General features: G+C 52.0%; 1 protein-coding gene across 11 annotated transcripts in view; it reads left to right on the top strand.

The window, feature by feature from the left end:
• MED12 (mediator complex subunit 12) overlaps window positions 1–25,285 on the top strand; it is a 132,284-nt gene that overhangs the window by 40,505 nt on the left and 66,494 nt on the right. For all 11 annotated transcript variants that reach the window (XM_082263177.1, XM_082263183.1, XM_082263182.1 and 8 more), the window contains exons 14-16: window positions 8,620–8,700; window positions 10,707–10,871; window positions 12,483–12,627. In XM_082263177.1, coding sequence (XP_082119303.1) covers window positions 8,620–8,700; window positions 10,707–10,871; window positions 12,483–12,627 — 391 coding nt within the window. The remainder of the gene's footprint in view (window positions 1–8,619; window positions 8,701–10,706; window positions 10,872–12,482; window positions 12,628–25,285) is intronic.

The raw sequence follows: 25,285 nt of genomic DNA, 5'->3' as shown, positions 1-25,285 counted from the left end.
GGAGCACACAGGAACCCGTACAGTGTACTAGTGAGGGATGTCTGATCTCCGTCCTCTAAGGAGGAGCACACAGGAACCCATACAGTGTACTAGTGAGGGACGTCTGATCTCCATCCTCTGAGGAGAAACACACAGAAACCCGTACAGTGTACTAGTGAAGGATGTCTGATCTCCGTCCTCTGAGAAGGAACACACAGGAACCCGTACAGTGTACTAGTGAGGGACGTCTGATCTCCATCCTCTGAGGAGGAACACACAGGAACCCGTACAGTGTACTAGTGAGGGATGTCTGATCTCCGTCCTCTAAGGAGGAGCACACAGGAACCCGTACAGTGTACTAGTGAGGGACGTCTGATCTCCGTCCTCTGAGGAACACACAGGAACCCGTACAGTGTACTAGTGAGGGATGTCTGATCTCCATCCTCTGAGGAGGGTCACACAGGAATCCGCACAGTGTACTAGTGAGGGGCGTCTGATCTCTGTCCTCTGAGGAGCACACAGGAATCCGCACAGTGTACTAGTGAGGGACGTCTGATCTCCGTCCTCTGAGGAGGAGCACACAGGAACCCGTACAGTGTACTAGTGAGGGACGTCTGATCTCCGTCCTCTGAGGAGGAGCACACAGGAACCCGTACAGTGTACTAGTGAGGGACGTCTGATCTCCGTCCTCTGAGGAGCACACAGGAACCCGTACAGTGTACTAGTGAGAGACGTCTGATCTCTGTCCTCTGAGGAGGAGCACACAGGAACCCGTACAGTGTACTAGTGAGGGATGTCTGATCTCTGTCCTCTGAGGAGGAACACACAGGAACCCGTACAGTGTACTAGTGAGGGACGTCTGATCTCCGTCCTCTGAGGAGGAGCACACAGGAACCCGTACAGTGTACTAGTGAGGGACGTCTGATCTCCGTCCTCTGTGGAGGAGCACACAGGAACCCGTACAGTGTACTAGTGCGAGACGTCTGATCTCTGTCCTCTGAGGAGGAACACACAGGAACCCGTACAGTGTACTAGTGAGGGATGTCTGATCTCTGTCCTCTGAGGAGGAGCACACAGGAACCCGTACAGTGTACTAGTGAGGGATGTCTGATCTCCGTCCTCTGAGAAGGAACACACAGGAACCCGTACAATGTACTAGTGAGGGACGTCTGATCTCCGTCCTCTGAGGAGGAGCACACAGGAACCCATACAGTGTACTAGTGAGAGACGTCTGATCTTCGTCCTCTGAGGAGGAACACACAGGAACCCGTACAGTGTACTAGTGAGGGACGTCTGATCTCCGTCCTCTGAGGAGGAACACACAGGAACCCGTACAGTGTACTAGTGAGGGACGTCTGATCTCCGTCCTCTGAGGAGGAACACACAGGAACCCGTACAGTGTACTAGTGAGAGACGTCTGATCTCCGTCCTCTGAGGAGGAACACACAGGAACCCGTACAGTGTACTAGTGAGGGACGTCTGATCTCCGTCCTCTGAGGAGGGTCACACAGAAACCCGTACAGTGTACTAGTGAGGGACGTCTGATCTCTGTCCTCTGAGGAGGGTCACACAGGAACCCGTACAGTGTACTAGTGAGGGACGTCTGATCTCCGTCCTCTGAGGAGGAACACACAGGAACCCGTACAGTGTACTAGTGAGGGACGTCTGATCTCCGTCCTCTGAGGAGGAACACACAGGAACCCGTACAGTGTACTAGTGAGGGACGTCTGATCTCCGTCCTCTGAGGAGGGTCACACAGAAACCCGTACAGTGTACTAGTGAGGGATGTCTGATCTCCGTCCTCTGAGAAGGAACACACAGGAACCCGTACAGTGTACTAGTGAGGGACGTCTGATCTCCATCCTCTGAGGAGGAACACACAGGAACCCGTACAGTGTACTAGTGAGGGATGTCTGATCTCTGTCCTCTGAGGAGCACACAGGAACCCGTACAGTGTACTAGTGAGGGATGTCTGATCTCCATCCTCTGAGGAGGAGCACACAGGAACCCGTACAGTGTACTAGTGAGGGATGTCTGATCTCCGTCCTCTGAGGAGGAGCACACAGGAACCCGTACAGTGTACTAGTGAGGGATGTCTGATCTCCGTCCTCTGAGGAGGAGCACACAGGAACCCGTACAGTGTACTAGTGAGGGGCGTCTGATCTCTGTCCTCTGAGGAGGAACACACAGGAACCCGTACATTGTACTAGTGAGGGACGTCTGATCTCCGTCCTCTGAGGAGAAACACACAGGAACCCGTACAGTGTACTAGTGAGGGACGTCTGATCTCCGTCCTCTGAGGAGCACACAGGAACCCGTACAGTGTACTAGTGAGGGATGTCTGATCTCCGTCCTCTGAGGAGGAGCACACAGGAACCCGTACAGTGTACTAGTGAGGGATGTCTGATCTCCGTCCTCTGAGAAGGAACACACAGGAACCCGTACAGTGTACTAGTGAGGGACGTCTGATCTCCATCCTCTGAGGAGGAACACACAGGAACCCGTACAGTGTACTAGTGAGAGACGTCTGATCTCTGTCCTCTGAGGAGGAACACACAGGAACCCGTACAGTGTACTAGTGAGGGATGTCTGATCTCTGTCCTCTGAGGAGGAGCACACAGGAACCCGTACAGTGTACTAGTGAGGGACGTCTGATCTCCGTCCTCTGAGGACGAGCACACAGGAACCCGTACAGTGTACTAGTGAGGGACGTCTGATCTCTGTCCTCTGAGGAGGAACACACAGGAACCCGTACAGTGTACTAGTGAGGGATGTCTGATCTCTGTCCTCTGAGGAGGAGCACACAGGAACCCGTACAGTGTACTAGTGAGGGATGTCTGATCTTCGTCCTCTGAGGAGGAGCACACAGGAACCCGTACAGTGTACTAGTGAGGGACGTCTGATCTCCGTCCTCTGAGGAGGAGCACACAGGAACCCGTACAGTGTACTAGTGAGAGACGTCTGATCTTCGTCCTCTGAGGAGGAACACACAGGAACCCGTACAGTGTACTAGTGAGGGACGTCTGATCTCCGTCCTCTGAGGAGGAACACACAGGAACCCGTACAGTGTACTAGTGAGGGACGTCTGATCTCGGTCCTCTGAGGAGGGTCACACAGAAACCCGTACAGTGTACTAGTGAGGGATGTCTGATCTCCGTCCTCTGAGAAGGAACACACAGGAACCCGTACAGTGTACTAGTGAGGGACGTCTGATCTCCGTCCTCTGAGGAGGAGCACACAGGAACCCATACAGTGTACTAGTGAGGGATGTCTGATCTCTGTCCTCTGAGGAGGAACACACAGGAACCCGTACAATGTACTAGTAAGGGACGTCTGATCTCCGTCCTCTGAGAAGGAACACACAGGAACCCGTACAGTGTACTAGTGAGGGACGTCTGATCTCCATCCTCTGAGGAGGAGCACACAGGAACCCGTACAGTGTACTAGTGAGGGACGTCTGATCTCCGTCCTCTGAGGAGGAGCACACAGGAACCCGTACAGTGTACTAGTGAGGGACGTCTGATCTCCGTCCTCTGAGGAGGAGCACACAGGAACCCGTACAGTGTACTAGTGAGGGATGTCTGATCTCCGTCCTCTGAGGAGGAGCACACAGGAACCCGTACAGTGTACTAGTGAGGGACGTCTGATCTCCGTCCTCTGAGGAGGAGCACACAGGAACCCGTACAGTGTACTAGTGAGGGACGTCTGATCTCCGTCCTCTGAGGAGGAGCACACAGGAACCCGTACAGTGTACTAGTGAGGGACGTCTGATCTTCGTCCTCTGAGGAGGAACACACAGGAACCCGTACAGTGTACTAGTGAGGGACGTCTGATCTCCGTCCTCTGAGGAGGAACACACAGGAACCCGTACAGTGTACTAGTGAGAGACGTCTGATCTCCGTCCTCTGAGGAGGAGCACACAGGAACCCGTACAGTGTACTAGTGAGGGATGTCTGATCTCCGTCCTCTGAGGAGGAACACACAGGAACCCGTACAATGTACTAGTGAGGGATGTCTGATCTCCATCCTCTGAGGAGGAACACACAGGAACCCGTACAGTGTACTAGTGAGGGACGTCTGATCTCCGTCCTCTGAGGAGGAGCACACAGGAACCCGTACAGTGTACTAGTGAGGGACGTCTGATCTCCATCCTCTGAGGAGGAGCACACAGGAACCCGTACAGTGTACTAGTGAGAGACGTCTGATCTCTGTCCTCTGAGGAGGAACACACAGGAACCCGTACAGTGTACTAGTGAGGGATGTCTGATCTCTGTCCTCTGAGGAGGAGCACACAGGAACCCGTACATTGTACTAGTGAGGGACGTCTGATCTCCGTCCTCTGAGGAGGAGCACACAGGAACCCGTACAGTGTACTAGTGAGGGACGTCTGATCTCCGTCCTCTGAGGAGGAACACACAGGAACCTGTACAGTGTACTAGTGAGGGACGTCTGATATCCGTCCTCTGAGGAGCACACAGGAACCCGTACAGTGTACTAGTGAGGGATGTCTGATCTCCGTCCTCTAAGGAGGAGCACACAGGAACCCGTACAGTGTACTAGTGAGGGATGTCTGATCTCCGTCCTCTAAGGAGGAGCACACAGGAACCCGTACAGTGTACTAGTGAGGGATGTCTGATCTCCGTCCTCTGAGGAGCACACAGGAACCCATACAGTGTACTAGTGAGGGACGTCTGATCTCCATCCTCTGAGGAGAAACACACAGAAACCCGTACAGTGTACTAGTGAAGGATGTCTGATCTCCGTCCTCTGAGAAGGAACACACAGGAACCCGTACAGTGTACTAGTGAGGGACGTCTGATCTCCATCCTCTGAGGAGGAACACACAGGAACCCGTACAGTGTACTAGTGAGGGATGTCTGATCTCCGTCCTCTAAGGAGGAGCACACAGGAACCCGTACAGTGTACTAGTGAGGGACGTCTGATCTCCGTCCTCTGAGGAACACACAGGAACCCGTACAGTGTACTAGTGAGGGACGTCTGATCTCCGTCCTCTGAGGAGGAGCACACAGGAACCCGTACAGTGTACTAGTGAGGGACGTCTGATCTCCGTCCTCTGAGGAGGAGCACACAGGAACCCGTACAGTGTACTAGTGAGGGACGTCTGATCTCCGTCCTCTGAGGAGCACACAGGAACCCGTACAGTGTACTAGTGAGAGACGTCTGATCTCTGTCCTCTGAGGAGGAGCACACAGGAACCCGTACAGTGTACTAGTGAGGGATGTCTGATCTCTGTCCTCTGAGGAGGAGCACACAGGAACCCGTACAGTGTACTAGTGAGGGACGTCTGATCTCCGTCCTCTGAGGAGGAGCACACAGGAACCCGTACAGTGTACTAGTGAGGGACGTCTGATCTCCGTCCTCTGAGGAGGAGCACACAGGAACCCGTACAGTGTACTAGTGCGAGACGTCTGATCTCTGTCCTCTGAGGAGGAACACACAGGAACCCGTACAGTGTACTAGTGAGGGATGTCTGATCTCTGTCCTCTGAGGAGGAGCACACAGGAACCCGTACAGTGTACTAGTGAGGGATGTCTGATCTCCGTCCTCTGAGAAGGAACACACAGGAACCCGTACAATGTACTAGTGAGGGACGTCTGATCTCCGTCCTCTGAGGAGGAGCACACAGGAACCCGTACAGTGTACTAGTGAGAGACGTCTGATCTTCGTCCTCTGCGTACAGTGTACTAGTGAGAGACGTCTGATCTTCGTCCTCTGAGGAGGAACACACAGGAACCCGTACAGTGTACTAGTGAGGGACGTCTGATCTCCGTCCTCTGAGGAGGAACACACAGGAACCCGTACAGTGTACTAGTGAGGGACGTCTGATCTCCGTCCTCTGAGGAGGAACACACAGGAACCCGTACAGTGTACTAGTGAGAGACGTCTGATCTCCGTCCTCTGAGGAGGAACACACAGGAACCCGTACAGTGTACTAGTGAGGGACGTCTGATCTCCGTCCTCTGAGGAGGGTCACACAGAAACCCGTACAGTGTACTAGTGAGGGACGTCTGATCTCTGTCCTCTGAGGAGGGTCACACAGGAACCCGTACAGTGTACTAGTGAGGGACGTCTGATCTCCGTCCTCTGAGGAGGAACACACAGGAACCCGTACAGTGTACTAGTGAGGGACGTCTGATCTCCGTCCTCTGAGGAGGAACACACAGGAACCCGTACAGTGTACTAGTGAGGGACGTCTGATCTCCGTCCTCTGAGGAGGGTCACACAGAAACCCGTACAGTGTACTAGTGAGGGATGTCTGATCTCCGTCCTCTGAGAAGGAACACACAGGAACCCGTACAGTGTACTAGTGAGGGACGTCTGATCTCCATCCTCTGAGGAGGAACACACAGGAACCCGTACAGTGTACTAGTGAGGGATGTCTGATCTCTGTCCTCTGAGGAGCACACAGGAACCCGTACAGTGTACTAGTGAGGGATGTCTGATCTCCGTCCTCTGAGGAGGAGCACACAGGAACCCGTACAGTGTACTAGTGAGGGATGTCTGATCTCCGTCCTCTGAGGAGGAGCACACAGGAACCCGTACAGTGTACTAGTGAGGGGCGTCTGATCTCTGTCCTCTGAGGAGGAACACACAGGAACCCGTACATTGTACTAGTGAGGGACGTCTGATCTCCGTCCTCTGAGGAGAAACACACAGGAACCCGTACAGTGTACTAGTGAGGGACGTCTGATCTCCGTCCTCTGAGGAGCACACAGGAACCCGTACAGTGTACTAGTGAGGGATGTCTGATCTCCGTCCTCTGAGGAGGAGCACACAGGAACCCGTACAGTGTACTAGTGAGGGATGTCTGATCTCCGTCCTCTGAGAAGGAACACACAGGAACCCGTACAGTGTACTAGTGAGGGACGTCTGATCTCCATCCTCTGAGGAGGAACACACAGGAACCCGTACAGTGTACTAGTGAGAGACGTCTGATCTCTGTCCTCTGAGGAGGAACACACAGGAACCCGTACAGTGTACTAGTGAGGGATGTCTGATCTCTGTCCTCTGAGGAGGAGCACACAGGAACCCGTACAGTGTACTAGTGAGGGACGTCTGATCTCCGTCCTCTGAGGAGGAGCACACAGGAACCCGTACAGTGTACTAGTGAGGGACGTCTGATCTCTGTCCTCTGAGGAGGAACACACAGGAACCCGTACAGTGTACTAGTGAGGGATGTCTGATCTCTGTCCTCTGAGGAGGAGCACACAGGAACCCGTACAGTGTACTAGTGAGGGATGTCTGATCTTCGTCCTCTGAGGAGGAGCACACAGGAACCCGTACAGTGTACTAGTGAGGGACGTCTGATCTCCGTCCTCTGAGGAGGAGCACACAGGAACCCGTACAGTGTACTAGTGAGAGACGTCTGATCTTCGTCCTCTGAGGAGGAACACACAGGAACCCGTACAGTGTACTAGTGAGGGACGTCTGATCTCCGTCCTCTGAGGAGGAACACACAGGAACCCGTACAGTGTACTAGTGAGGGACGTCTGATCTCGGTCCTCTGAGGAGGGTCACACAGAAACCCGTACAGTGTACTAGTGAGGGATGTCTGATCTCCGTCCTCTGAGAAGGAACACACAGGAACCCGTACAGTGTACTAGTGAGGGACGTCTGATCTCCATCCTCTGAGGAGGAACACACAGGAACCCGTACAGTGTACTAGTGAGGGATGTCTGATCTCTGTCCTCTGAGGAGCACACAGGAACCCGTACAGTGTACTAGTGAGGGACGTCTGATCTCCGTCCTCTGAGGAGGAACACACAGGAACCCGTACAGTGTACTAGTGAGGGACGTCTGATCTCCGTCCTCTGAGGAGGAACACACAGGAACCCGTACAGTGTACTAGTGAGGGACGTCTGATCTCCGTCCTCTGAGGAAGAACACACAGGAACCCGTACAGTGTACTAGTGAGGGGCGTCTGATCTCTGTCCTCTGAGGAGGAACACACAGGAACCCGTACATTGTACTAGTGAGGGACGTCTGATCTCCGTCCTCTGAGGAGAAACACACAGGAACCCGTACAGTGTACTAGTGAGGGACGTCTGATCTCCGTCCTCTGAGGAGCACACAGGAACCCGTACAGTGTACTAGTGAGGGATGTCTGATCTCCGTCCTCTGAGGAGGAGCACACAGGAACCCGTACAGTGTACTAGTGAGGGACGTCTGATCTCCGTCCTCTGAGGAGGAACACACAGGAACCCGTTCAGTGTACTAGTGAGGGACGTCTGATCTCGGTCCTCTGAGGAGCACACAGGAACCCGTACAGTGTACTAGTGAGGGATGTCTGATCTCCGTCCTCTGAGGAGGAGCACACAGGAACCCGTACAGTGTACTAGTGAGGGACGTCTGATCTCCATCCTCTGAGGGGAAGCACACAGGAACCCGTACAGTGTACTAGTGGGGGTTGCTCAGTTCTCAGTGTTAAAGGTGCTGGGGGACAGATGCAGCATCCACCTAGGTAAATATGAATTTCTTTTTACTTCCATGACCCCCTTTTATGTATAAAGTATACATGGACAAGCTTTCCTTTACCATCTACAAGCCTGACCCATAAGAAGGATAGGCTTCCTGTCCCAGGATTGGTCTGACCCGTGTGCTTTTCTCTCTTTATCTCAGGACACGACTCTATCGGAAACCATGGACATTGAGCACAGCTCAGGGGCGTTATTTGATGACATGGAGAAGAGTGAATTCCCGGTAAGATTTTATATTTCTCATCTTATGCCTTTTTGTGGGATGGCAATCCTAGAGGGTGAATATTGAGGTGTTTATGGCTGTAAGAGGTCCTTTATTGTAGTATGCTGATTTTTTTCTGTTCCCATGTGTGTCTGAGCCTTCAATATTCCTCTAAAGACTCGCTTACACTTGATCAGAATGTGGCATTGGACTCGCTTTTTTTTTGTAAAACGCACAGAATGCCAATCAAAGCTCCTGTCACTAAATAAAATGGTGACCTTACAGTCCTGGTCACACGTGTTTGCTTCAAAAATTATCCCCTATGTCACTCTTGGTGGTTCGAAGTGTCTCCAAAGCCTCCATAGAAGTCTATACCCAATGTCAATCCCTTGATGCTTCAAAGTGTCTCCAAAGCCTCCATAGAAGTCAATATCCTATGTCAATCCCTTGGTGGTTAACTGTCTCCAAAGCCTCCATAGAAGTCAATATCCTATGTCAATCCCTTGGTGGTTCATAGTGTCTCCAAAGCCTCCATAGAAGTCTATACCCTATGTCAATCCCTTGATGGTTCAAAGTGTCTCCAAAGCCTCCATAGAAGTCTATGACAACGCTTACAGCAACTGTGGCTTTTATTCAGCTTCAGTTTGTTTTGGAGGTATTGCAGGTAGATGATATCCCAGGATGCACCAGGAAACCAACAAGTGTATCGGAAAGACATCATCAGCAGTCACTTCCAGTTCATGTGTGTATATTCTGGGAGTGTCTGGTGCACAGGTCACATCTGGTGTGCAGCAGCAGGAAGGTGAGCGGGGAGCAACTAGGAGACGGCACACGTGGTGCACAACATGGGAACACTATAGCGGGAGGTGAGCAGGGACCAGAGAGCGAGGACTGTGTGGCAGAGGATCACCAGAGCTGGGGGATTGGAGCAGGAGGAACTAGCAGATGTCACAAATGGTGTGCAGCTTGGCAGCAATATAGAGAGAGGTTGAACGGGAACCAGAGAGTGAGGACTGAGTGGCAGAGGATCAGCAGAGCTAGGGGGGCCAGAGTAGGAGTAACTAGCTGATGTCGCACATGGTGTGCAGCGTGGCAGCAATATAGAGTGAGGTGAACTGGAACCAGAGAGCGAGGAGGATCAGCAAACCAGAGGATCAGCAGAGCTGAGATTTACCACCGAGTGGGCGATCAGCAGAGCTGGCGGTTATTACTAAGCAGGGGGATCAGCAGAGCTAGGGGGGCCAGAGTAGGAGTAACTAGCTGATGTCGCACATGGTGTGCAGCGTGGCAGCAATATAGAGTGAGGTGAACTGGAACCAGAGAGCGAGGAGGATCAGCAAACCAGAGGATCAGCAGAGCTGAGATTTACCACCGAGTGGGCGATCAGCAGAGCTGGCGGTTATTACTAAGCAGGGGGATCAGCAGAGCTAGGGGGGCCAGAGTAGGAGTAACTAGCTGATGTCGCACATGGTGTGCAGCGTGGCAGCAATATAGAGTGAGGTGAACTGGAACCAGAGAGCGAGGAGGATCAGCAAACCAGAGGATCAGCAGAGCTGAGATTTTCCACAGAGTGGGCGATCAGCAGAACTGGCGGTTATTACTAAGCAGGGGGATCAGCAGAGCTGGGGGTTACAACTTAGTGGGGCATCAGTTGAGTTAGAAGTACTACTGAGTAGGGGATCTGCTGAACGAGGGTGCGAAGTTGGGATCTGCTGAACTAGGGTACTAATGAGCTGGGTATCTGCTGAACAGGGGTACTGAGTTGAGGATCTACAGAGTGGGGGTACTACTGAGCTGTGGTTCTTCTAGGCCCTTTTAAAAAAGAATATTAAAGCACACAGGGCATTTTCCAAGCTTCATTAAAGCTTCACCGAAGCATCAAAAACACATCAGAAAAGCATGGTGAAGCGGAAGGTACTTTAATGTGTGGTAAAGTTGAAGCAAGTGTAAATGATCCCTATGGCTGTATGTGAATCCCTTCTAGTGTGTCTGTACATTTCATTGTGTGCTCTCTCATGATTCTGCAGATGTTCTCACCTGCAATGCGCTGTGAGGGGCGGAGCCCAGGACCTGATGAAGGAGATTGTGAAACGCGTCGTACAGTGAAGCCTCCAGCAGCTGATGGACCTCTGGCATCCCTCTATGATCAGCCGCGTCACATCCAGTATGCCACACATTTCCCTATTCCACAGGTAAGGGGTACACCGCATGCATGATAGCATTGAACCCCCCTAAATGATGGCATTTGGGGGTTTGCAGTTCCTGTGTTATTGTTACACACCTTCCCTCACTTCCTGTTAGCGGAAATCTTTCTAACAGAACCCCAGATAACCGTGAAAAGCAAACCTAATCTGTCCCCACTCCATTCTAATCTGTCCCCACTCCATTCTAATCTGTCCCCACTCCATTCTAATCTGTCCCTACTCCATTCTAATCTGTCCCCGCTCCATTCTAATCTGTCCCCACTCCATTCTAATCTGTCCCCACTCCATTCTAATCTGTCCCCGCTCCATTCTAATCTGTCCCCACTCCATTCTAATCTGTCCCCGCTCCATTCTAATCTGTCCCCACTCCATTCTAATCTGTCCCCACTCCATTCTAATCTGTCCCCACTCCATTCTAATCTGTCCCCACTCCATTCTAATCTGTCCCCACTCCATTCTAATCTGTCCCTACTCCATTCTAATCTGTCCCCGCTCCATTCTAATCTGTCCCCACTCCATTCTAATCTGTCCCCACTCCATTCTAATCTGTCCCCGCTCCATTCTAATCTGTCCCCGCTCCATTCTAATCTGTCCCCGCTCCATTCTAATCTGTCCCCACTCCATTCTAATCTGTCCCCACTCCATTCTAATCTGTCCCTACTCCATTCTAATCTGTCCCTACTCCATTCTAATCTGTCCCCACTCCATTCTAATCTGTCCCCGCTCCATTCTAATCTGTCCCCACTCCATTCTAATCTGTCCCTACTCCATTCTAATCTGTCCCCACTCCATTCTAATCTGTCCCTACTCCATTCTAATCTGTCCCCACTCCATTCTAATCTGTCCCCACTCCATTCTAATCTGTCCCCACTCCATTCTAATCTGTCCCTGCTCCATTCTAATCTGTCCCCACTCCATTCTAATCTGTCCCCACTCCATTCTAACCTGTCCCCGCTCCATTCTAATCTGTCCCCACTCCATTCTAATCTGTCCCCACTCCATTCTAATCTGTCCCCTCTCCATTCTAATCTGTCCCTGCTCCATTCTAATCTGTCCCCACTCCATTCTAATCTGTCCCCGCTCCATTCTAATCTGTCCCCGCTCCATTCTAATCTGTCCCCACTCCATTCTAATCTGTCCCCACTCCATTCTAATCTGTCCCCACTCCATTCTAATCTGTCCCCTCTCCATTCTAATCTGTCCCTGCTCCATTCTAATCTGTCCCCGCTCCATTCTAATCTGTCCCCGCTCCATTCTAATCTGTCCCCGCTCCATTCTAATCTGTCCCCGCTCCATTCTAATCTGTCCCCGCTCCATTCTAATCTGTCCCCGCTCCATTCTAATCTGTCCCCGCTCCATTCTAATCTGTCCCCGCTCCATTCTAATCTGTCCCCGCTCCATTCTAATCTGTCCCCGCTCCATTCTAATCTGTCCCCCCTCCATTCTAATCTGTCCCCACTCCATTCAAAAACTAAAAAAAAATGGCGGGACGTACATGTGAATGCATAAAGCTCCTCCTTTTTTTTTTTTTTTTTACATTTATTTTCATTTTTTTGCTGCTCCACTTCTACCTTCTTATTCATCTGCTCCGCATTCCAGGAAGAATCGTGCAGCCACGAATGTAACCAGCGGTTGGTCGTTCTGTTTGGGGTGGGCCGGCAAAGAGACGACGCTCGCCATGTCATCAAGAAGATCACAAGAGACATCCTGAAGGTGCTGAACCGGAAGAGCACCGCTGAGACCGGTAAGAACCGAGGTGGAACACCAGGATAAAAAAAAAAAAAAATGTACATAAGCCCCACCCACTGCAAATATATATATATATATATGGTGGCAGGCTGTTCTTACTCTCTCAGTACTCCATTGCTGTCCTCAGCTGTCTCTTCCCACTTCCTTTATTCCTCCTCCCACTTCCTTTATTCCTCCTCCCACTTCCTTTATTCCTCCTCCCACTTCCTTTATTCCTTCTCCCACTTCCTTTATTCCTCCTCCCACTTCCTTTATTTCCTCCTCCCACTTCCTTTATTCCTTCTCCCACTTCCTTTATTCCTCCTCCCACTTCCTTTATTCCTCCTCCCACTTCCTTTATTCCTTCTCCCACTTCCTTTATTCCTCCTCCCACTTCCTTTATTCCTCCTCCCACTTCCTTTATTCCTTCTCCCACTTCCTTTAATCCTCTTCCCACTTCCTTCATTCCTTCACAGCACTCTGCCCATTTCCTGTGAGCCCAGCCTGTCATTTGCTCCCCTGTGATAGGACTGAGGCTCCTCTCACACGGGGAGGATCAGTTATGACGGACTTACACAGCGGTGATCCCTCCGTTCCCCGCTAAGCAGACAGATGACCGCTCCGTTCTCCGCTCACTGAGCCCCGCTCTCCTCCGCTCACTGAGTCCCGCTCTCCTCCGCTCACTGAGTCCCGCTCTCCTCCGCTCACTGAGCCCCTCTTTCCTCTGCTGACTGAGCCCCGCTCTCCTCCGCCCACTGAGCCCCGCTCTCCTCCGCCCACTGAGCCCCACTCTCCTCCGCCCACTGAGTCCCGCTCTCCTCCGCCCACTGAGTCCCGCTCTCCTCCGCCCACTGAGTCCCGCTCTCCTCCGCCCACTGAGTCCCGCTCTCCTCCGCCCACTGAGTCCCGCTCTCCTCCGCCCACTGAGTCCCGCTCTCCTCCGCCCACTGAGTCCCGCTCTCCTCCGCCCACTGAGTCCCGCTCTCCTCCGCCCACTGAGTCCCGCTCTCCTCCGCCCACTGAGTCCCGCTCTCCTCCGCCCACTGAGTCCCGCTCTCCTCCGCCCACTGAGTCCCGCTCTCCTCCGCCCACTGAGTCCCGCTCTCCTCCGCCCACTGAGCCCCGCTCTCCTCCGCCGACTGAGCCCCGCTCTCCTCGGCCGACTGAGCCCCGCTCTCCTCGGCTGACTGAGCCCCGCTCTCCTCGGCTGACTGAGCCCCGCTCTCCTCGGCTGACTGAGCCCCGCTCTCCTCGGCTGACTGAGCCCCGCTCTCCTCGGCTGACTGAGCCCCGCTCTCCTCGGCTGACTGAGCCCCGCTCTCCTCGGCTGACTGAGCCCCGCTCTCCTCGGCTGACTGAGCCCCGCTCTCCTCGGCTGACTGAGCCCCGCTCTCCTCGGCTGACTGAGCCCCGCTCTCCTCGGCTGACTGAGCCCCGCTCTCCTCGGCTGACTGAGCCCCGCTCTCCTCGGCTCACTGAGCCCCGCTCTCCTCGGCTCACTGAGCCCCGCTCTCCTCGGCTCACTGAGCCCCGCTCTCCTCGGCTCACTGAGCCCCGCTCTCCTCGGCTCACTGAGCCCCGCTCTCCTCGGCTCACTGAGCCCCGCTCTCCTCGGCTCACTGAGCCCCGCTCTCCTCGGCTCACTGAGCCCCGCTCTCCTCGGCTCACTGAGCCCCGCTCTCCTCGGCTCACTGAGCCCCGCTCTCCTCGGCTCACTGAGCCCCGCTCTCCTCGGCTCACTGAGCCCCGCTCTCCTCGGCTCACTGAGCCCCGCTCTCCTCGGCTCACTGAGCCCCGCTCTCCTCGGCTCACTGAGCCCCGCTCTCCTCCGCTCACTGAGCCCCGCTCTCCTCTATGGAAATCGGATGAAATCGGACCGCACATATTGCCATCCATCTGTTTTCAGCGGATCTTTTTGGATCGGACACATCTCCTCTGACATCCCCCTCCCCATAGAGTAAAATTAGTGGACCGATCGGTTCTGTGTGAAAAACGGACAGGCGGACCCGATCGGTCCAATCGTGTGAAAGGGGCTTTAAAGTGATCAAGAAATTTTTAAAGGGAAAGTGTACAAAAAAAAATAAAATAATGAAAAAAAATAAAGCAAGCGCCCCGCCCCCTCGTGCTCGCACACAGAAGCGAACGCGTACGTAGGTCACTCCCACATATGTAAACAATGTTGAAATAACATGTAAGGTATCGCCGCGATCGTTAGAGTGAGAAATGATTCTAGCCCCAGACCTCCTCTGTAACTAAATATTAAAGTGCCGCCTACACTGAACTAGTACTGAAGTTTGGCGCCATTCCACAAGTGTGCGCAATTTTAAAGCGTGACATTTTGGATATCCATTTACTCGATGTAACATCATCTTTCACATTTTACAAAACAATTATAAAACCCGACAATTTTATTCTCCGGGGTCTCTACTTTAAAAAAAAAATGTGTGTGTATATAAATAAATAATATAAATTAAGTCGCGCTAAACATTCAATTGGATGAAATTAAAGTCCATAAAAAGTCCAACAAATTGTATTGATAATAAGAATCGGTGACGTTCAATCCATGGAGATATTCTTACCAAATAGGTGAACAAATAAACCAAGGCCTTGGCAACTCGATGGAAGAAAAGCCAGGTAAGGCTCCAATAATAATCGTTGGGTCATAAAATATAAAAAAAGAAAAAGCGCAAAAGCGTAAAACCCAACAACAATGGATACATTCAATAGCTTAAATGACACCAATGTGACAATATCCAGTGATTGAAGGGAAGAGGTTGGTGCTCCTAATAGTGAATAGTTCAGTTTTATATTATTTATGACCCAACGATTATTATTGGAGCCTTACCTGGCTTTTCTTCCATCGAGTTGCCAAGGCCTTGGTTTATTTGTTCACCTATTTGGTAAGAAGATCTCCATGGATTGAACGTCACCGATTCTTATTATCAATACAATTTGTTGGACTTTTTATGGACTTTAATTTCTATTATTTCCCTGGGTGTGGTCACTCTTCAAGCTGCTGCTGTATTTTTCTGTTCCACTAGCGCAGTTACTAACTTTATTTTTGCATAAATATTTATAAATATAATTATAAAAAAATATATGTTTGGGGGTTCCAAGTCCATTTTCTTGCAAAAAAAATACTGATTATTGTGTGAACAAAAATTGACAGAAAAGGCAGGGGTTTGGGGGGGGTATCTGGAAGTGGTTAATGGGGGGGGGGGGGGTGGGGGAGTCTGGGAGTGGTTAATGGGGGGGGGGGGGGGAGTCTGGGAGTGGTTGATGGGGGGGGGGTCTGGAAATGTTTAATGGGGGGGGGTCTGGAAGTGGTTAATGGGGGGGGGGGTCTGGAAGTGGTTAATGGGGGGGGTCTGGAAGTGGTTAATGGGGGGGTGGTCTGGAAGTGGTTAATGGGGGGGGGGGGTCTGGAAGTGGTTAATGGGGGGGGGAGTCTGGAAGTGGTTAATGGGGGGGGTCTGGAAGTGGTTAATGGGGGGGGGGGGGTCTGGAAGTGGTTAATGGGGGGGGGGTCTGGAAGTGGTTAATAGGGGGGGGGGTCTGGAAGTGGTTAATGGGGGGGGTCTGGAAGTGGTTAATGGGGGGGGGGGTCTGGAAGTGGTTAATGGGGGGGGTCTGGAAGTGGTTAATGGGGGGGGGGGTCTGGAATTGGTTAATGGGGGGGGGGGTCTGGAAGTGGTTAATGGGGGGGGGGGGATCTGGAAGTGGTTGATGGGGGGGGGGGGGTGGGGGAGTCTGGAAGTGGTTAATGTGCAGAATAATGAATGGTGAATCTCTGCACATAGGGGGGGGGGGGTCTGGAAGTGGCAGATTAATGAATGGTGAATCTCTGCACAGGGGGGGGGGTCTGGAAGTGGCAGAATAATGAATGGTGAATCTCTGAGCATAGGGGGGGGGGTCTGGAAGTGGCAGATTAATGAATGGTGAATCTCTGAACATAGGGGGGGGTCTGGAAGTGGCAGATTAATGAATGGTGAATCTCTGCACATAGGGGGGGGGGGTCTGGAAGTGGCAGATTAATTAATGGTGAATCTCTGAACATAGGGGGGGTCTGGAAGTGGCAGATTAATGAATGGTGAATCTCTGCACATAGGGGGGGGTCTGGAAGTGGCAGATTAATTAATGGTGAATCTCTGAACATAGGGGGGGTCTGGAAGTGGCAGAATAATGAATGGTGAATCTCTGCACATAGGGGGGGGGGTCTGGAAGTGGCAGAATAATGAATGGTGAATCTCTGCACATAGGGGGAGGGGGGGTCTGGAAGTGGCAGAATAATGAATGGTGAATCTCTGCACATAGGGGGGGGGGTCAGGAAGTGGCAGAATAATGAATGGTGAATCTCTGCACATAGGGGGGGGTCAGGAAGTGGCAGAATAATGAATGGTGAATCTCTGCACATAGGGGGGGGGGGTCTGGAAGTGGCAGAATAATGAATGGTGAATCTCTGCACATAGGGGGGGGGGGTCTGGAAGTGGCAGAATAATGAATGGTGAATCTCTGCACATAGGGGGGGGGTCTGGAAGTGGCAGATTAATGAATGGTGAATCTCTGCACATGGGGGGGGGGGGTCTGGAAGTGGCAGAATAATGAATGGTGAATCTCTGAGCATAGGGGGGGGGGTCTGGAAGTGGCAGATTAATGAATGGTGAATCTCTGAACATAGGGGGGGGGTCTGGAAGTGGCAGATTAATGAATGGTGAATCTCTGCACATAGGGGGGGGGGTCTGGAAGTGGCAGATTAATTAATGGTGAATCTCTGAACATAGGGGGGGGGGTCTGGAAGTGGCAGATTAATGAATGGTGAATCTCTGAACATAGGGGGGGGTCTGGAAGTGGCAGAATAATGAATGGTGAATCTCTGCACATAGGGGGGGGGGGGTCTGGAAGTGGCAGAATAATGAATGGTGAATCTCTGCACATAGGGGGAGGGGGGGTCTGGAAGTGGCAGAATAATGAATGGTGAATCTCTGAACATAGGGGGGGGTCTGGAAGTGGCAGAATAATGAATGGTGAATCTCTGCACATAGGGGGGGGGGGTCTGGAAGTGGCAGATTAATGAATGGTGAATCTCTGCACATAGGGGGGGGTCTGGAAGTGGCAGATTAATGAATGGTGAATCTCTGAACATAGGGGGGGGGGTCTGGAAGTGGCAGATTAATGAATGGTGAATCTCTGCACATGGGGGGGGGGGTCTGGAAGTGGCAGAATAATGAATGGTGAATCTCTGAACATAGGGGGGGGGGGTCTGGAAGTGGCAGAATAATGAATGGTGAATCTCTGCACATAGGGGGGGGGGTCTGGAAGTGGCAGAATAATGAATGGTGAATCTCTGCACATAGGGGGGGGGGGGTCTGGAAGTGGCAGAATAATGAATGGTGAATCTCTGAACATAGGGGGGGGGGTCTGGAAGTGGCAGATTAATGAATGGTGAATCTCTGAACATAGGGGGGGGGTCTGGAAGTGGCAGAATAATGAATGGTGAATCTCTGCACATAGGGGGGGGGGGTCAGGAAGTGGCAGATTAATGAATGGTGAATCTCTGCACATAGGGGGGGGGTCTGGAAGTGGCAGAATAATGAATGGTGAATCTCTGCACATAGGGGGGGGGGGTCTGGAAGTGGCAGATTAATGAATGGTGAATCTCTGCACATAGGGGGGGGGTCTGGAAGTGGCAGAATAATGAATGGTGAATCTCTGAGCATAGGGGGGGGGGTCTGGAAGTGGCAGATTAATGAATGGTGAATCTCTGAACATAGGGGGGGGTCTGGAAGTGGCAGATTAATGAATGGTGAATCTCTGCACATAGGGGGGGGGTCTGGAAGTGGCAGATTAATTAATGGTGAATCTCTGAACATAGGGGGGGGGGTCTGGAAGTGGCAGATTAATGAATGGTGAATCTCTGCACATAGGGGGGGATCTGGAAGTGGCAGATTAATTAATGGTGAATCTCTGAACATAGGGGGGGGGGTCTGGAAGTGGCAGATTAATGAATGGTGAATCTCTGAACATAGGGGGGGTCTGGAAGTGGCAGATTAATGAATGGTGAATCTCTGAACATAGGGGGGGGTCTGGAAGTGGCAGAATAATGAATGGTGAATCTCTGCACATAGGGGGAGGGGGGGTCTGGAAGTGGCAGATTAATGAATGGTGAATCTCTGCACATAGGGGGGGGGGGTCAGGAAGTGGCAGAATAATGAATGGTGAATCTCTGCACATAGGGGGGGGGGTCTGGAAGTGGCAGAATAATGAATGGTGAATCTCTGCACATAGGGGGGGGGGGTCTGGAAGTGGCAGAATAATGAATGGTGAATCTCTGCACATAGGGGGGGGTCTGGAAGTGGCAGATTAATGAATGGTGAATCTCTGCACATGGGGGGGGGGGTCTGGAAGTGGCAGAATAATGAATGGTGAATCTCTGAACATAGGGGGGGGGTCTGGAAGTGGCAGATTAATGAATGGTGAATCTCTGCACATAGGGGGGGGGTCTGGAAGTGGCAGATTAATTAATGGTGAATCTCTGAACATAGGGGGGGGGGTCTGGAAGTGGCAGATTAATGAATGGTGAATCTCTGAACATAGGGGGGGGTCTGGAAGTGGCAGAATAATGAATGGTGAATCTCTGCACATAGGGGGGGGGGGGGTCTGGAAGTGGCAGAATAATGAATGGTGAATCTCTGCACATAGGGGGGGGGGGGTCTGGAAGTGGCAGAATAATGAATGGTGAATCTCTGAACATAGGGGGGGGTCTGGAAGTGGCAGAATAATGAATGGTGAATCTCTGCACATAGGGGGGGGGGTCTGGAAGTGGCAGATTAATGAATGGTGAATCTCTGAACATAGGGGGGGGGGGGGTCTGGAAGTGGCAGATTAATGAATGGTGAATCTCTGCACATAGGGGGGGGGTCTGGAAGTGGCAGATTAATGAATGGTGAATCTCTGAACATAGGGGGGGGTCTGGAAGTGGCAGAATAATGAATGGTGAATCTCTGCACATAGGGGGGGGGGGTCAGGAAGTGGCAGATTAATGAATGGTGAATCTCTGCACATAGGGGGGGGGGTCTGGAAGTGGCAGAATAATGAATGGTGAATCTCTGCACATAGGGGGGGGGGTCAGGAAGTGGCAGATTAATGAATGGTGAATCTCTGCACATAGGGGGGGGGTCTGGAAGTGGCAGAATAATGAATGGTGAATCTCTGCACATGGGGGGGGGGTCTGGAAGTGGCAGAATAATGAATGGTGAATCTCTGCACATAGGGGGGGGGTCTGGAAGTGGCAGATTAATGAATGGTGAATCTCTGCACATAGGGGGGGGGGTCTGGAAGTGGCAGAATAATGAATGGTGAATCTCTGCACATAGGGGGGGGTCAGGAAGTGGCAGAATAATGAATGGTGAATCTCTGCACATAGGGGGGGGTCAGGAAGTGGCAGAATAATGAATGGTGAATCTCTGCACATAGGGGGGGGGTCTGGAAGTGGCAGAATAATGAATGGTGAATCTCTGCACATAGGGGGGGGGGTCTGGAAGTGGCAGAATAATGAATGGTGAATCTCTGCACATGGGGGGGGGGTCTGGAAGTGGCAGATTAATGAATGGTGAATCTCTGCACATAGGGGGGGGGTCTGGAAGTTGCAGATTAATGAATGGTGAATCTCTGCACATGGGGGGGGGGGGTCTGGAAGTGGCAGAATAATGAATGGTGAATCTCTGCACATAGGGGGGGGGGGGTCTGGAAGTGGCAGAATAATGAATGGTGAATCTCTGCACATAGGGGGGGGGTCTGGAAGTGGCAGAATAATGAATGGTGAATCTCTGCACATAGGGGGGGGGGGTCAGGAAGTGGCAGAATAATGAATGGTGAATCTCTGCACATAGGGGGGGGGTCAGGAAGTGGCAGAATAATGAATGGTGAATCTCTGCACATAGGGTGGGGGGTCTGGAAGTGGCAGAATAATGAATGGTGAATCTCTGCACATAGGGGGGGGGTCAGGAAGTGGCAGAATAATGAATGGTGAATCTCTGCACATAGGGGGGGGGTCTGGAAGTGGCAGAATAATGAATGGTGAATCTCTGCACATAGGGGGGGGGGGGGTCTGGAAGTGGCAGAATAATGAATGGTGAATCTCTGCACATGGGGGGGGGGTCTGGAAGTGGCAGATTAATGAATGGTGAATCTCTGCACATAGGGTGGGGGGTCTGGAAGTGGCAGAATAATGAATGGTGAATCTCTGCACATGGGGAGGGGGTCTGGAAGTGGCAGATTAATGAATGGTGAATCTCTGCACATAGGGGGGGGGGTCTGGAAGTTGCAGATTAATGAATGGTGAATCTCTGCACATAGGGGGGGGGGTCTGGAAGTGGCAGATTAATGAATGGTGAATCTCTGCACATAGGGGGGGGGTCTGGAAGTGGCAGAATAATGAATGGTGAATCTCTGAACATAGGGGGGGGGGTCTGGAAGTGGCAGATTAATGAATGGTGAATCTCTGCACATAGGGGGGGGGTCTGGAAGTGGCAGAATAATGAATGGTGAATCTCTGCACATAGGGGGGGGGGTCAGGAAGTGGCAGAATAATGAATGGTGAATCTCTGCACATAGGGGGGGGGTCAGGAAGTGGCAGAATAATGAATGGTGAATCTCTGCACATAGGGTGGGGGGTCTGGAAGTGGCAGAATAATGAATGGTGAATCTCTGCACATAGGGGGGGGGGTCTGGAAGTGGCAGAATAATGAATGGTGAATCTCTGCACATGGGGAGGGGGTCTGGAAGTGGCAGATTAATGAATGGTGAATCTCTGCACATAGGGGGGGGGGTCTGGAAGTTGCAGATTAATGAATGGTGAATCTCTGCACATAGGGGGGGGGGTCTGGAAGTGGCAGATTAATGAATGGTGAATCTCTGCACATAGGGGGGGGTCTGGAAGTGGCAGAATAATGAATGGTGAATCTCTGAACATAGGGGGGGGGGTCTGGAAGTGGCAGATTAATGAATGGTGAATCTCTGAACATAGGGGGGGGGGTCTGGAAGTGGCAGAATAATGAATGGTGAATCTCTGCACATAGGGGGAGGGGGGGTCAGGAAGTGGCAGATTAATGAATGGTGAATCTCTGCACATAGGGGGGGGGGTCTGGAAGTGGCAGAATAATGAATGGTGAATCTCTGCACATAGGGGGGGGGGGGGTCAGGAAGTGGCAGATTAATGAATGGTGAATCTCTGCACATGGGGGGGGGTCTGGAAGTGGCAGAATAATGAATGGTGAATCTCTGCACATAGGGGGGGGTCTGGAAGTGGCAGAATAATGAATGGTGAATCTCTGCACACAGGGGGGGGGGGTCTGGAAGTGGCAGATTAATGAATGGTGAATCTCTGCACATAGGGGGGGGGTCTGGAAGTGGCAGATTAATTAATGGTGAATCTCTGAACATAGGGGGGGGGGTCTGGAAGTGGCAGATTAATGAATGGTGAATCTCTGAACATAGGGGGGGGTCTGGAAGTGGCAGAATAATGAATGGTGAATCTCTGCACATAGGGGGGGGGGGTCTGGAAGTGGCAGAATAATGAATGGTGAATCTCTGCACATAGGGGGGGGGGGGTCTGGAAGTGGCAGAATAATGAATGGTGAATCTCTGAACATAGGGGGGGGTCTGGAAGTGGCAGAATAATGAATGGTGAATCTCTGCACATAGGGGGGGGGGTCTGGAAGTGGCAGATTAATGAATGGTGAATCTCTGAACATAGGGGGGGGGGGGTCTGGAAGTGGCAGATTAATGAATGGTGAATCTCTGCACATAGGGGGGGGGGGTCTGGAAGTGGCAGATTAATGAATGGTGAATCTCTGAACATAGGGGGGGGTCTGGAAGTGGCAGAATAATGAATGGTGAATCTCTGCACATAGGGGGGGGGGGTCAGGAAGTGGCAGATTAATGAATGGTGAATCTCTGCACATAGGGGGGGGGGGTCTGGAAGTGGCAGAATAATGAATGGTGAATCTCTGCACATAGGGGGGGGGGTCAGGAAGTGGCAGATTAATGAATGGTGAATCTCTGCACATAGGGGGGGGGTCTGGAAGTGGCAGAATAATGAATGGTGAATCTCTGCACATGGGGGGGGGGTCTGGAAGTGGCAGAATAATGAATGGTGAATCTCTGCACATAGGGGGGGGGTCTGGAAGTGGCAGATTAATGAATGGTGAATCTCTGCACATAGGGGGGGGGGTCTGGAAGTGGCAGAATAATGAATGGTGAATCTCTGCACATAGGGGGGGGTCAGGAAGTGGCAGAATAATGAATGGTGAATCTCTGCACATAGGGGGGGGTCAGGAAGTGGCAGAATAATGAATGGTGAATCTCTGCACATAGGGGGGGGGTCTGGAAGTGGCAGAATAATGAATGGTGAATCTCTGCACATAGGGGGGGGGGGTCTGGAAGTGGCAGAATAATGAATGGTGAATCTCTGCACATGGGGGGGGGGTCTGGAAGTGGCAGATTAATGAATGGTGAATCTCTGCACATAGGGGGGGGGGGTCTGGAAGTTGCAGATTAATGAATGGTGAATCTCTGCACATGGGGGGGGGGGTCTGGAAGTGGCAGAATAATGAATGGTGAATCTCTGCACATAGGGGGGGGGGTCTGGAAGTGGCAGAATAATGAATGGTGAATCTCTGCACATAGGGGGGGGGTCTGGAAGTGGCAGAATAATGAATGGTGAATCTCTGCACATAGGGGGGGGGGGTCAGGAAGTGGCAGAATAATGAATGGTGAATCTCTGCACATAGGGGGGGGGTCAGGAAGTGGCAGAATAATGAATGGTGAATCTCTGCACATAGGGTGGGGGGTCTGGAAGTGGCAGAATAATGAATGGTGAATCTCTGCACATAGGGGGGGGTCAGGAAGTGGCAGAATAATGAATGGTGAATCTCTGCACATAGGGGGGGGGTCTGGAAGTGGCAGAATAATGAATGGTGAATCTCTGCACATAGGGGGGGGGGGTCTGGAAGTGGCAGAATAATGAATGGTGAATCTCTGCACATGGGGGGGGGGGTCTGGAAGTGGCAGATTAATGAATGGTGAATCTCTGCACATAGGGTGGGGGGTCTGGAAGTGGCAGAATAATGAATGGTGAATCTCTGCACATGGGGAGGGGGTCTGGAAGTGGCAGATTAATGAATGGTGAATCTCTGCACATAGGGGGGGGGGTCTGGAAGTTGCAGATTAATGAATGGTGAATCTCTGCACATAGGGGGGGGGTCTGGAAGTGGCAGATTAATGAATGGTGAATCTCTGCACATAGGGGGGGGGTCTGGAAGTGGCAGAATAATGAATGGTGAATCTCTGAACATAGGGGGGGGGGTCTGGAAGTGGCAGATTAATGAATGGTGAATCTCTGCACATAGGGGGGGGTCTGGAAGTGGCAGAATAATGAATGGTGAATCTCTGCACATAGGGGGGGGGGTCAGGAAGTGGCAGAATAATGAATGGTGAATCTCTGCACATAGGGGGGGGGTCAGGAAGTGGCAGAATAATGAATGGTGAATCTCTGCACATAGGGTGGGGGGTCTGGAAGTGGCAGAATAATGAATGGTGAATCTCTGCACATAGGGGGGGGGGTCTGGAAGTGGCAGAATAATGAATGGTGAATCTCTGCACATGGGGAGGGGGTCTGGAAGTGGCAGATTAATGAATGGTGAATCTCTGCACATAGGGGGGGGGGTCTGGAAGTTGCAGATTAATGAATGGTGAATCTCTGCACATAGGGGGGGGGGTCTGGAAGTGGCAGATTAATGAATGGTGAATCTCTGCACATAGGGGGGGGGGTCTGGAAGTGGCAGAATAATGAATGGTGAATCTCTGAACATAGGGGGGGGGGTCTGGAAGTGGCAGATTAATGAATGGTGAATCTCTGAACATAGGGGGGGGGGTCTGGAAGTGGCAGAATAATGAATGGTGAATCTCTGCACATAGGGGGAGGGGGGGTCAGGAAGTGGCAGATTAATGAATGGTGAATCTCTGCACATAGGGGGGGGGGTCTGGAAGTGGCAGAATAATGAATGGTGAATCTCTGCACATAGGGGGGGGGGGTCAGGAAGTGGCAGATTAATGAATGGTGAATCTCTGCACATGGGGGGGGGTCTGGAAGTGGCAGAATAATGAATGGTGAATCTCTGCACATAGGGGGGGGTCTGGAAGTGGCAGAATAATGAATGGTGAATCTCTGCACACAGGGGGGGGGTCTGGAAGTGGCAGAATAATGAATGGTGAATCTCTGCACATGGGGGGGGGGGGTCTGGAAGTGGCAGAATAATGAATGGTGAATCTCTGCACATAGGGGGGGGGGGTCTGGAAGTGGCAGAATAATGAATGGTGAATCTCTGCACATAGGGGGGGGGTCAGGAAGTGGCAGAATAATGAATGGTGAATCTCTGCACATAGGGGGGGGGTCAGGAAGTGGCAGAATAATGAATGGTGAATCTCTGCACATGGGGGGGGGGTCTGGAAGTGGCAGAATAATGAATGGTGAATCTCTGCACATAGGGGGGGGGGTCTGGAAGTGGCAGAATAATGAATGGTGAATCTCTGCACATAGGGGGGGGGGGGTCTGGAAGTGGCAGAATAATGAATGGTGAATCTCTGCACATAGGGGGGGGGGTCTGGAAGTGGCA

Source organism: Pelophylax lessonae (genome assembly GCF_965119305.1).
Source record: "Pelophylax lessonae genome assembly, chromosome: 7".
In the NCBI taxonomy this organism is placed as follows: domain Eukaryota; kingdom Metazoa; phylum Chordata; class Amphibia; order Anura; family Ranidae; genus Pelophylax; species Pelophylax lessonae.
The sequence above is the reverse complement of the archived record's forward strand: the minus strand, read 5'-3'. Positions and strand labels throughout refer to the sequence as shown.